The 13,772-nt window shown below is 46.3% G+C and overlaps 1 protein-coding gene across 1 annotated transcript in view; it reads left to right on the forward strand.

Moving 5' to 3' along the window:
* The first annotated feature begins 4,128 nt into the window (after positions 1-4,128).
* LOC139405576 (intermembrane lipid transfer protein VPS13B) overlaps positions 4,129-13,772 on the forward strand; it is a 316,293-nt gene continuing 306,649 nt past the window's right edge. Inside the window, exons 1-3 of the mRNA XM_071147988.1 lie at positions 4,129-4,271; positions 7,598-7,756; positions 11,586-11,729. Of these exons, the coding sequence (XP_071004089.1) occupies positions 7,610-7,756; positions 11,586-11,729 (291 nt within the window). The 5' untranslated portion in view covers positions 4,129-4,271; positions 7,598-7,609. The remainder of the gene's footprint in view (positions 4,272-7,597; positions 7,757-11,585; positions 11,730-13,772) is intronic.

The raw sequence follows: 13,772 nt of genomic DNA on the forward strand, positions 1-13,772 counted from the left end.
CAATACCCCAGAATGACATCACAATACCCCAGAATGACATCACAATACCCCAGAATGACAAAGTGGAATTATGCTTTTTGAAATTCTTGAAAAGTAATTTTTAAAAAAGAAGGAAAAGCTGAAATGTCTTGAGTCAATAACTATTAAACCACTTTGTTATGACAAGTCTTAATAAGTTCAGGAGTAAAAAATGTGTTTTAACAAGTCACATAATAAGTTGCACGGACTCACTCTGTGTGCAATAATAGTGTTCAACATGATTTTATTAGTGACTGCTTCATCGCTGTACCCCACCAGTCGAGCAATGAATTTCCAAAACACAGATTCAACCACAGAGACCAGGGAGGTTTTCCAATGCCTCGGAAAGAAGGCAACCCGTTGGTAGATGGGTAAAAAAAAACAAGCAGACATTGAATATCCCTTTGAGCATGGTGAAGTTCTCAATTACACTTTGGATGGTGTATCAATATACCCAGTCACTACCAAGATACAGGTGTCCTTCCTAACTCAGTAGCCAGAGAGGAAGGAAACTGTTCAGGGATTTCACCCATGAGGCCAATGGTGACTTTAAAACAGTTACAGAGTTTAATGGCTGTGATAGGGGACAACTGAGGATGGATCAACAACATTGTAGTTACTCCACAATACTAACCTAATTGACAGAGTATAATGGCTGTGATAGGAGAGAACTGAGGATGGATCCAGAACATTGTAGTTACTCCACAATACTAACCTAAATGACAGAGTATAATGGCTGTGATAGGAGAGAACTGAGGATGGATCCAGAACATTGTAGTTACTCTACAATACTAACCTAAATGACAGAGTATAATGTCTGTGATAGGAGAAAACTGAGGATGGATCCAGAACATTGTAGTTACTCCACAATACTAACCTAAATGACAGAGTATAATGGCTGTGATAGGAGAAAACTGAGGATGGATCCAGAACATTGTAGTTACTCCACAATACTAACCTAAATGACAGAGTATAATGGCTGTGATAGGAGAAAACTGAGGATGGATCCAGAACATTGTAGTTACTCCACAATATTAACCTAAATGACAGAGTATAATGGCTGTGATAGGAGAAAACTGAGGATGGATCCAGAACATTGTAGTTACTCTACAATACTAACCTAAATGACAGAGTATAATGGCTGTGACAGGAGAAAACTGAGGATGGATCCAGAACATTGTAGTTACTCCACAATACTAACCTAAATGACAGAGTGAAAAGAAGGAAGTCTGTACAGAATAACAAATATTCCAAACCATGCATCCTGTTTGCAGCAAAAGGCACTAAAGTAACACTGCAGAAAATGTGGCAAAGCAATTTACTTTTTGTCCTGAATAGAAAGTGTTATGTTTGGGGCAAATCCAATACAATACAACACTATTGTATATTATTGTACTATTGCACTATTGTACTATTGAGAGTACCACTCTCTGTATTTTCTTGCATAGTGGTGGCTGCATATTTATAAAAATATATGTATTTAACATTTATTTAACTAGGCAAATCAGTTAAGAACAAATTCTTATTTTACAATGGCGCACTATCCCGGACAATGCTGGGCCAATTGTTCACCACCCGAAGGGACTCCCAATCAAAGCCACATGTGATTCAGCCTGGATTCAACAAACAAAAAAATCAGACAATGAATATCCCTTTGAGCATGGTGAAGTTCTTAATTACACTTTGGATGGTGTATCAATACACCCAGTCACTACCAAGAATTACAGGTATCACCTCTTGCACTGAGATGCAGTGGCTTAGATGGCTGTGCCACTCGGGAGCCTGAGTGTTTTGGGTGTGCTTGTAATCGTTAATGACTGGGAAGGTGGTCAGGATAAAACAAATAAACAAATTGATTTAAGCGCAGGCAAAATCCTAGATGAAAACCTGGTTCAGTCTGATTTTCACCAGACAATGGTGATATGAATTCACCTTCAACAGGACAATGGTGAGATGAATTCATCTTTCAACAGACGACGGTGGGATGAATTCACTTTCACCAGACAATGGTGAGATGAATTCACCTTCAACAGACAATGGTGAGATGAATTCACTTTCAACAGGACAATGGTGAGATGAATTCACCTTCAACAGACAATGGTGAGATTAATTCACTTTCAACAGGACAATGGTGAGATGAATTCACTTTCAACAGGACAATGGTGAGATGAATTCACTTTCAACAGGACAATGGTGAGATGAATTCACTTTCAACAGGACAATGGTGAGATGAATTCACCTTCAACAGACAATGGTGAGATGAATTCACTTTAAACAGGACAATGGTGAGATGAATTTGCCTTTCACCAGACAATGGTGAAATGAATTCACCTTTCACCAGACAATGGTGAGATGAATTCACCTTTCACCAGACAATGGTGAGATGAATTCAACTTTCAACAGACAATGGTGAGATGAATTCACCTTTCAACAGGACAATGGTGAGATGAATTCACCTTTCACCAGACAATGGTGAGATGAATTCACCTTTCAACAGACAATGGTGAGATAAATTCACCTTTCAACAGACAAGAACCTAAAACACCAGGATAATTCTACACTGGAGGTGATTACCAAAACGACAGTGAATGTTCCTGATTGGACGAGTTACAGTTTTTATAAAAATCTGCTTGAAAATCTATGGCCAGACTTGTAAACAGGTGTCTAGCAACGATCAATAACAATTTAACAGATAATAATAATGGGTTGTTCAAAGCTCTTAGAGATTTACCCAGAAAGACTAACAGCTGTAATCAATCTTAGAGACTTACCCAGAAAGACTAACAGCTGTAATCAATCTTAGAGACTTACCCAGAAAGACTAACAGCTGTAATCAATCTTAGAGACTTACCCAGAAAGACTAACAGCTGTAATCAATCTTAGAGACTTACCCAGAAAGACTAACAGCTGTAATCGCTGCCAAAGGTGATTCTAACATGTATTGACTTAGGGTGTGTGAATTCTTATGTACATGAGATATTTCTGTATTTCATTTTCAATACATTTGCAAACATTTCTAAAAATACTTTTTTCTCCACTTTGTCATGATGGGGTATTGTGTGTAGATGGGTGAGAATAAAAATATATTTAAATCCGTTTTGAATTCAGGCTGTAACACAACAACATGTGGAATAAGTCAAGAGGTATGAATACTCTCTGAAGGCACTGTATATTTAGGGTTCTGATGGGGTGTGACAGTGGAACTAAGCTCATGTTTAGAAGTTATATTCTTCAACAATCAATGGGTACATACCATTAATTTATAAGTCCAAAAATGGATGTAGAAACAGCTGATTGTCCTTTTTAAATTTATTCGGCTATGTATTTGTCATTACATTTCATGATTAAAAGGGCATGAGAGGAATAAGTTGTGTGTGATTTGTAAAACTACACCTGGAAATAAGGGAGAAGTTTTTAATATGAAATGGAATAAACATCAGAATTCAACAGAATGCTTAAGCAGTAATCATGTGGTTTAAATCAGATTATTTTCTTACATTTGAAAATCTCCAGAGAAAATGAACATATCAGTAATACAATAATACATGTATTGACCTTTATGTGATCTACTATTATTCATTCTATTGTATTGAAATCAGACATTTCAGAATTTGCTGGGAGAAGTAATCAAAATGTCGACAATGACTAGCAGTTGACACCTGCAGACTAGAATCTAAAGACTAAGCATTCGTTTAAAGATTTCGGCATGATGAACGACACATTTAGCTTTCATTGTTTATTCCTATTCCAAGTACTCTGGTGCAACATTTGATACATTTTTATTATAGCCATACATTTTCTACTATTAATCTATTTTAATTTTAATTACTGTATCATGCTAGAATTATAATCAAACCATTCATGAGCTAAATTTAAGAAGTTGACTAGCTACTTGTATGCATATCATGTAGCCTCAAACCGCAATCGTTTTGTGTTTCAATTGCGCTTGATAAATGTACACCACTTTGCTCTGAACACAATTCACTATATTTTATGAATGAGACGAGGCAAGGAAAGGGAACCGCGTAAATGTATTGGTTTGGTCCCATCACGGGGGTGAGGGGGCGTGGTGTTTGATACCTAACCAGGAAATGACGACAACAGTTAACACGCGGAAGTTCTGTGTTAGTTGACGATGACGTTTGCCTGAGACAAAAATGTGCCTTGCTTCAGCTAACGGGATGAATTAACTAGTGTGCTACCGAAGAGATTCGTTGAAAACTGCAGCAAACACGTAAGGGAAATAATTGAGTGTAAGTAGAGACGGCAGTCGTATAAGCTTCGTTTATTTGGCTACTGAAATGGCTAGATATCTAGCTAGGCTCAGGTTAGGACTGGAGCTATCCAACACAACTGTCATTTGGCTAGCCAACACTTTACCAGAATGCAACACGGACACCTGTTTATAATAGTCCAATAACTAATCAGCTAGCGAACTAACTCTAACCAGCCCTATTAACTGCTGCTAACTAGGTAGATAACTAATGGTACGTGCCAGGCCCACAAGTTTGTTGAAACTTGCATGCTAATTGTGCTAGCCAGCTGGGTTGCATTGTATGGACCCCAATCAACAATATTAAGATGTCCTTTTAAAGGCGCTTCATGGTCAATCCGATGTCTGCATTGGTCGTGCGGTATTTACGGTGATACGGTCTCTGCAGAAGTCATGGCGTTAATACTTGTTGCGCTTCGTAGAGCAGCTGTGTGGAAGGAAGATGTGAAGGAAGCGAGTTTGTGTTTATACATGGACTTCCCGCCCTCACCTACAGTCAACCAATCATGTCAATGCGGAACTATACGGAGCCCTCCTCGTTGTTACGAGGTGCCTGGCGAGGTGGTGGCCTCTTCATGCCTCCAGAGGCTCAGCAACATGCGTCTCATCATCCATATTGCGCCTCCGACCACATTCCAGATCAAACATACATTGGATTTAATCCAGATGAAAGCGTCAGTACACATCAGATACACCCATAGAGATAGACAGACCAATCAACCTGCACATGTCCTCTACTGTATGCTTATTGTTATTGTTGAATGTATGGCTATTTTGACACTTGGTTATTGTTGTTACTGTTGTACCGTTGACAATTGTAAATATGCAAAATAAGCGTTGGTAATATGTACATTGTTACGTCATGCCAATTAAGCTAATTTAATTGATAGAGGAATCATCTATTAAAAAAAAATCTGTGCCCGCTGTAGCGTCAGTGACGGCAGCATCGGTAGCGCTATTGAGGCTACAGCTCATAGGAATCCCCACCCAGTTGACTACTTTAAAATGGCGGAAGTATGGTGGAAGCCCTTCATGGTGCTGCCCGTGCTTAAATGGCCCTTTGGCCACTAGAGGCCTCTATCATTCTCAATGGCTACACTATCTAGCTAGCTGCCAGGCTCTAGTGAGCTGTCACAGTTCACGTCAAATTGTATTTGTCTCATGCTTCGTAAACAACAGGTGTAAAACTAACCATGAAATAGTTACGGGTCCCTTTTCCAACAATGCAGAGTTAAAGATGACAAATACAAAAATAGTGACACGAGGAATAAATACTCGGTGATTAACGAATAACAACATTGATAAACTCTACAGTCTCACTACGTAAGCAATGCAATCTAGCAAATCATCCACACTCAAGTCACATAGATTTGGATACATGAAAAGGCAAAACCACATGATGTTGTGTGAGGTGGTTCGCTGTAACTTTAATGTTGTCAGATAAAGGAGGATCTATAACACACACTACCATGTGACTGGTTCTACCAGTTCTCTACAGTCCTGCATCTCTAGCTAGGGCAGTTAGTTTGACTGGAGGGCTTTTTGAAGGGCTGTAGGCATGGCTAGCTAAGGATAGCCCTCGGTTACCAGATATGTTATTTGGCTAGCTAAGGATCGCCCTCGGTTACCAGATATGTTATTTGGCTGGCTAAGGATAGCCCTCGGTTACCAGATATGTTATTTGGCTAGCTAAGGATCGCCCTCGGTTACCAGATACGTTATTAAGCTAGCTAAGGATAGCCCTCGGTTACCAGATATGTTATTAGGCTAGCTAAGGATCGCCCTCGGTTACCAGATATGTTATTTGGCTAGCTAAGGATCGCCCTCGGTTACCAGATATGTTATTTGGCCAGCTAAGGATAGCCCTCGGTTACCAGGTTTGTTATTTGGCTAGCTAAGGATAGCCCTCGGTTACCAGATATGTTATTTGGCCAGCTAAGGATACCCCTCGGTTACCAGATATGTTATTTGGCTGGCTAAGGATAGCCCTCGGTTACCAGATATGTTATTTGGCCAGCTAAGGATAGCCCTCGGTTACCAGATATGTTATTTGGCCAGCTAAGGATAGCCCTCGGTTACCAGATATGTTATTTGGCCAGCTAAGGATATCCCTCGGTTACCAGGTATGTTATTTGGCTAGCTAAGGATAGCCCTCGGTTACCAGATATGTTATTTGGCCAGCTAAGGATAGCCCTCGGTTACCAGGTATGTTATTTGGCCAGCTAAGGATAGCCCTCGGTTACCAGGTATGTTATTTGGCCAGCTAAGGATAGCCCTCGGTTACCAGATATGTTATTTGGCCAGCTAAGGATAGCCCTCGGTTACCAGGTATGTTATTTGGCTAGCTAAGGATAGCCCTCGGTTACCAGGTATGTTATTTGGCCAGCTAAGGATAGCCCTCGGTTACCAGATATGTTATTTGGCCAGCTAAGGATAGCCCTCGGTTACCAGGTATGTTATTTGGCCAGCTAAGGATAGCCCTCGGTTACCAGGTATGTTATTTGGCTAGCTAAGGATAGCCCTCGGTTACCAGGTATGTTATTTGGCTAGCTAAGGATAGCCCTCGGTTACCAGGTATGTTATTTGGCCAGCTAAGAATAGCCCTCGGTTACCAGGTATGTTATTTGGCTAGCTAAGGATAGCCCTCGGTTACCAGATATGTTATTTGGCTAGCTAAGGATAGCCCTCGGTTACCAGATATGTTATTTGGCTAGCTAAGGATCGCCCTCGGTTACCAGATATGTTATTTGGCTAGCTAAGGATCGCCCTCGGTTACCAGGTATGTTATTTGGCTAGCTAAGGATCGCCCTCGGTTACCTGATATGTTATTTGGCTAGCTAAGGATAGCCCTCGGTTACCAGGTATGTTATTTGGCCAGCTAAGGATAGCCCTCGGTTACCAGATATGTTATTTGGCTAGCTAAGGATAGCCCTCGGTTACCAGGTATGTTATTTGGCTAGCTAAGGATAGCCCTCGGTTACCAGATATGTTATTTGGCCAGCTAAGGATAGCCCTCGGTTACCAGATATGTTATTTGGCTAGCTAAGGATCGCCCTCGGTTACCTGATATGTTATTTGGCTAGCTAAGGATAGCCCTCGGTTACCAGGTATGTTATTTGGCTAGCTAAGGATAGCCCTCGGTTACCAGATATGTCATTTGGCTAGCTAAGGATAGCCCTCGGTTACCAGATATGTTATTTGGCTAGCTCAACTTGCTTTATTCAACCTTTAAAAAAAAAAGTTTAACTATGTGTTGTGACTTGGAATGACTCCTCTCCTTTCTTCCCTATTGTGTTTGTGGTCCAGGACAGAGGCAGGATGTTGGAGTCCTATGTCACGCCCCTGTTGATGACCTACGTGAACAAATACATCAAGAACCTGAAGCCCTCTGACCTGCAGCTGTCGCTATGGGGAGGAGACGTAGTACTGAGCAAGCTGGAGCTGAAGCTGGATGTCCTGGAGCAGGTATGGATTCATCCTGGAATTAAACTGGAATAAAGCGTATTAACACTGTAATAACCTGGTATTAACACAGTAATAACACAATAATAACCTGGTATTAACCTGGTATTAACACGGTATTAACACGGTATTAACACTGTAATAACCTGGTATTAACAAAGTAATAACACGGTAATAACCTGGTATTAACCTGGTATTAACACGGTATTAGCACAGTATTAACACGATAATAACACGGTAATAACCTGGTATTAACACTGTAATAACACGGTATTAACACTAATACCCATGTAATACCCCTGTAATAACACGGTAATACCCCTGTAATAACACGGTAATAACACGGTAATACCCCTGTAATAACACGGTAATAACACTGTAATAACACGGTAATACCCCTGTAATGCCCCTGTAATAACCCGGTATTAACACTTCAATGTCCAGGAATAACTCTTAGTAATGCTATTGACTTTGTATCTGCTCTTTTGCTGAGGTAACTTTATGAATGGAGTTCAGGTCAGTCTCTATTGGAGTCTGCTCTTTTGCTGAGGTAACTATGAATGGAGGTCATGTCAGTCTCTATTGGAGTCTGCTCTTTTCCCACAAGAGGTCACTTGTTCCATCGTCCGGTGGCTAGACGTGTGTCACCCTGCCACCTGTCTGTCTGTTCCTGCTCAATAGTGACACCCAGGGACAGGGACGGGGATCCCACCAGTGCTGATGTCAAACAGTCTGTGTCCAGTGATTGATGACGCAGCTGTAACTCAATGTGGATTTTAGCGATCACTTCTGGTAGCCTAGTGGTTAGAGAGGGGGGGGGGGCAGGTAACCTAGTGGTTAGAGAGGGGGGGGCAGGTAACCTAGTGGTTAGAGAAGGGGGGGTGGGGGGCAGGTAGCCTAGTGGTTGGGGGGGGGCAGGTAACCTAGTGGTTAGAGAAGGGGGGGGGCAGGTAGCCTAGTGGTTAGAGAAGGGGGGGGGGGGGGGGGGCAGGTAGCCTAGTGGTTAGAGAGGGGGGGGCAGGTAACCTAGTGGTTAGAGAAGGGGGGGGGTGGGGGGCAGGTAGCCTAGTGGTTAGAGAGGGGGGGCAGGTAACCTAGTGGTTAGAGAAGGGGGGGTGGGGGGCAGGTAGCCTAGTGGTTAGGGGGGGGCAGGTAACCTAGTGGTTAGAGAAGGGGGGGGGCAGGTAGCCTAGTGGTTAGAGAAGGGGGGGGGGGCAGGTAACCTAGTTGTTAGAGAAGGGGGGGTGGGGGGGAGTGAGGCAGGTAGCCTAGTGGTTAGAGGGGGGGAGGCAGGTAGCCTAGTGGTTAGAGGGGGGAGGGGGGGCAGGTACCCTAGTGGTTAGAGGGGGAGGGGCAGGTAGTCTAGTGGTTAGAGGGGGGGAGGCAGGTAGCCTAGTGGTTAGAGGGGGGGAGGCAGGTAGCCTAGTGGTTAGAGGGGGGGGAGGCAGGTAGCCTAGTGGTTAGAGGGGGGGGAGGCAGGTAGCCTAGTGGTTAGAGGGGGGGAGGCAGGTAGCCTAGTGGTTAGAGGGGGAGGGGGGAGGCAGGTAGCCTAGTGGTTAGAGGGGGGGAGGCAGGTAGCCTAGTGGTTAGAGGGGGGGAGGCAGGTAGCCTAGTGGTTAGAGGGGGGGAGGCAGGTAGCCTAGTGGTTAGAGGGGGGGAGGCAGGTAGCCTAGTGGTTAGAGGGGGGGAGGCAGGTAGCCTAGTGGTTAGAGGGGGGGGAGGCAGATAGCCTAGTGGTTAGAGGGGGGGAGGCAGGTAGCCTAGTGGTTAGAGGGGGGGAGGCAGGTAGCCTAGTGGTTAGAGGGGGGGAGGCAGGTAGCCTAGTGGTTAGAGGGGGGGAGGCAGGTAGCCTAGTGGTTAGAGGGGGGGAGGCAGGTAGCCTAGTGGTTAGAGGGGGGGAGGCAGGTAGCCTAGTGGTTAGAGGGGGGGAGGCAGGTAGCCTAGTGGTTAGAGGGGGGGAGGCAGGTAGCCTAGTGGTTAGAGGGGGGGAGGCAGGTAGCCTAGTGGTTAGAGGGGGGGAGGCAGGTAGCCTAGTGGTTAGAGGGGGGGAGGCAGGTAGCCTAGTGGTTAGAGGGGGGGAGGCAGGTAGCCTAGTGGTTAGAGGGGGGGAGGCAGGTAGCCTAGTGGTTAGAGGGGGGGAGGCAGGTAGCCTAGTGGTTAGAGGGGGGGAGGCAGGTAGCCTAGTGGTTAGAGGGGGGGAGGCAGGTAGCCTAGTGGTTAGATGGGGAGGGGGGAGGCAGGTAGTCTAGTGGTTAGATGGGGAGGGGGGAGGCAGGTAGCCTAGTGGTTAGAGGGGGGGAGGCAGGTAGCCTAGTGGTTAGAGGGGGGGAGGCAGGTAGCCTAGTGGTTAGAGGGGGGGAGGCAGGTAGCCTAGTGGTTAGAGAGGGGGGGAGGCAGGTAGCCTAGTGGTTAGAGAGGGGGGAGGCAGGTAGTCTAGTGGTTAGAGAGGGGGGAGGCAGGTAGTCTAGTGGTTAGAGGGGGGGAGGCAGGTAGCCTAGTGGTTAGAGGGGGGGAGGCAGGTAGCCTAGTGGTTAGAGGGGGGGAGGCAGGTAGCCTAGTGGTTAGAGGGGGGGGAGGCAGGTAGCCTAGTGGTTAGAGGGGGGGAGGCAGGTAGCCTAGTGGTTAGAGGGGGGGAGGCAGGTAGCCTAGTGGTAAGAGGGGGGGGGGCAGGTTGCCTAGTGGTTAGAGGGGGGAGGCAGGTAGCCTAGTGTTTAGAGGGGGAGGACAGGTAGCCTAGTGGTTAGAGAGGGGGGGGGGGGGCAGGTAGCCTAGTGGTTAGAAGGGGGGTTAGGTAGCCTAGTGGTGAGAAGGGGGAGGCAGGTAGCCTAGTGGTTAGAGGGGAGGAGGCAGGTAGCCTATTGGTTAGAGCGTTGGGCCAGTAACCGAAACGTTGCTGGATCGAATCCCTGAGCTGACAAGGTAAAAATCTGTTGTTCTGTCCCCGAACAAGGCAGTTAACCCACTGTTCCCTGTTAGGCTGTCATTGTAAATAATATATTTTTCTTAACTGACATGCCTAAAAAGTTAAATAAAAATATAAAACCCAGAATGAAATCAGGGCCTAAAGGTCTGAATATGGTCCCCAATCCAATTTATATACAGAAGGTTTCCTGTTGACTTCTTCTTGTTCAGAAGTTAGAGGAGATCGTACCCTCATGTCTGGTCAGTTGTCCACAGATGATCTCCTCTAGAGATCGTACCCTCATGTCTGGTCAGTTGTCCAGAGATTATATACCGTAGAGATCGTACCCTCATGTCTGGTCAGTTGTCCACAGATGATCTCCTCTAGAGATCGTACCCTCATGTCTGGTCAGTTGTCCACAGATGATCTCCTGTAGAGATCGTACCCTCATGTCTGGTCAGTTGTCCACAGATGATCTCCTGTAGAGATCGTACCCTCATGTCTGGTCAGTTGTCCACAGATGATCTCCTGTAGAGATCGTACCCTCATGTCTGGTCAGTTGTCCACAGATGATCTCCTGTAGAGATCCTACCCTCATGTCTGGTCAGTTGTCCACAGATGATCTCCCGTAGAGATCGTACCCTCATGTCTGGTCAGTTGTCCACAGATGATCTCCTCTAGAGATCGTACCCTCATGTCTGGTCAGTTGTCCACAGATGATCTCCTGTAGAGATCGTACCCTCATGTCTGGTCAGTTGTCCACAGATGATCTCCTGTAGAGATCGTACCCTCATATCTGGTCAGTTGTCCACAGGTGATCTCCTGTAGAGATCGTACCCTCATGTCTTGACCCCACATCCCAAAGCATTTCCAGACCCAGGCTCCAACCCACTGAGCCAATGTTTATTTAATTGTATTCCCTGTTTCTAGGAGCTGAAACTGCCCTTTACCTTCCTGAGCGGTCACATCCATGAGTTGCGTATCCACGTACCCTGGACCAAACTGGGCTCCGAGGCCGTGGTCATCACCATTAACACAATGGAGTGCATCCTCAAACTGAAGGACGGAGCGCAGGTTAGTACCGCTGGGTTTGACGTTTATACAGGAGCACACTGATGATCGGTGCACTGCAGACAAGTGCAGTACTCCAATTTAGATTCATACAGGAGCCCACTGGTGATCGGTGCACTGCAGACAAGTGCAGTACTCCAATTTAGATTCATACAGGAGCCCACTGATGATCAGTGCACTACAGACAAGTACAGTACTCCAATTTAGAATCATACAGGAGCCCACTGATGATCGGTGCACTACAGACAAGTGCAGTACTCAAATTTAGTGCATTCTGTCATGGCATTCCGAAGCTGGTGTGTATTTCTGAGACCTTACAGTCTTGCTGTATCACTGAAAGAAGTTCAAGCCTTCCTCGATATCTTAAGGGGAGAGGTTTTTACATGACCCAAGTTAGAATCTCTGTCATATAACGTTCCACAGGAATAGACTTGGTTTAAAACGTGTTGTTGGTTTCTTCCCGATCCAACTTCCTTTCTAGACTCCTCTACCCAGAACCCCCTCTGTCTCCTCAGCAGTCCAACAGGACCATGACTCAGTTCATCACATTCTAGACACCTCTACCCAGAACCCCCTCTGTCTCCTCAGTCCCTTCTAGACTCCTCTACCCAGAACCCTCTCTGTCTCCGCAGCAGTCCAAACAGCCCATGACTCAGTTCACCACATTCTAGACTCCTTTACCCAGAACCCCCATCTGTCTCCGCAGCAGTCCAACAGCCCCATGGCTCAGTTCACCACATTCTAGACTCCTCTACCCAGAACCCACTCTGTCCCCTCAGCACATTCTAGACTCCTCTACCCAGAACCCCCTCTGTCCCCTCAGCAGTCCAACAGCCCCATGGCTCAGTTCACCACATTCTAGACTCCTCTACCCAGAACCCACTCTGTCCCCTCAGCACATTCTAGACTCCTCTACCCAGAACCCACTCTGTCCCCTCAGCAGTCCAACAGCCCCATGGCTCAGTTCACCTCTTTCTTCGTGTTGGCTTAGGGTCTCAGACAGGTTGGCTTAGGGTCTCAGACAGGTTGGCTTAGGGTCTCAGACAGGTTGGCTTAGGGTCTCAGACAGGTTGGCTTAGGGTCTCAGACAGGTTGGCTTAGGGTCTCAGACAGGTTGGCTTAGGGTCTCAGACAGGTTGGCTTAGGGTCTCAGACAGGTTGGCTTAGGGTCTCAGACAGGTTGGCTTAGGGTCTCAGACAGGTTGGCTTAGGGTCTCAGACAGGTTGGCTTAGGGTCTAAGACAGGTTGGCTTAGGGCCTCAGACAGGTTGGCTTAGGGTCTCAGACAGGTTGGCTTAGGGTCTCAGACAGGTTGGCTTAGGGTCTCAGACAGGTTGGCTTAGGGTCTCAGACAGGTTGGCTTAGGGCCTCAGACAGGTTGGCTTAGGGTCTCAGACAGGTTGGCTTAGGGTCTCAGACAGGTTGGCTTAGGGTCTCAGACAGGTTGGCTTAGGGTCTCAGACAGGTTGGTTTAGGGTCTCAGACAGGTTGGCTTAGGGTCTCAGAGACAGGTTGGCTTAGGGTCTCAGACAGGTTGGCTTAGGGTCTCAGACAGGTTGGCTTAGGGTCTCAGACAGGTTGGCTTAGGGTCTCAGACAGGTTGGCTTAGGGTCTCAGACAGGTTGGCTTAGGGTCTCAGACAGGTTGGCTTAGGGTCTCAGACAGGTTGGCTTAGGGCCTCAGACAGGTTGGCTTAGGGTCTCAGACAGGTTGGCTTAGGGTCTCAGACAGGTTGGCTTAGGGTCTCAGACAGGTTGGCTTAGGGTCTCAGTCAGGTTGGCTTAGGGTCTCAGTCAGGTTGGCTTAGGGTCTCAGACAGGTTGGCTTAGGGTCTCAGTCAGGTTGGCTTAGGGTCTCAGTCAGGTTGGCTTAGGGTCTCAGACAGGTTGGCTTAGGGTCTCAGTCAGGTTGGCTTAGGGTCTCAGTCAGGTTGGCTTAGGGTCTCAGACAGGTTGGCTTAGGGTCTCAGTCAGGTTGGCTTAGGGTCTCAGTCAGGTTGGCTTAGGGTCTCAGACAGGTTGGCTTAGGGTCTCAGTCAGGTTGGCT

This window comes from Oncorhynchus clarkii, chromosome 3, assembly GCF_045791955.1.
Source record: "Oncorhynchus clarkii lewisi isolate Uvic-CL-2024 chromosome 3, UVic_Ocla_1.0, whole genome shotgun sequence".
NCBI classification, from domain to species: Eukaryota; Metazoa; Chordata; class Actinopteri; order Salmoniformes; family Salmonidae; genus Oncorhynchus; species Oncorhynchus clarkii.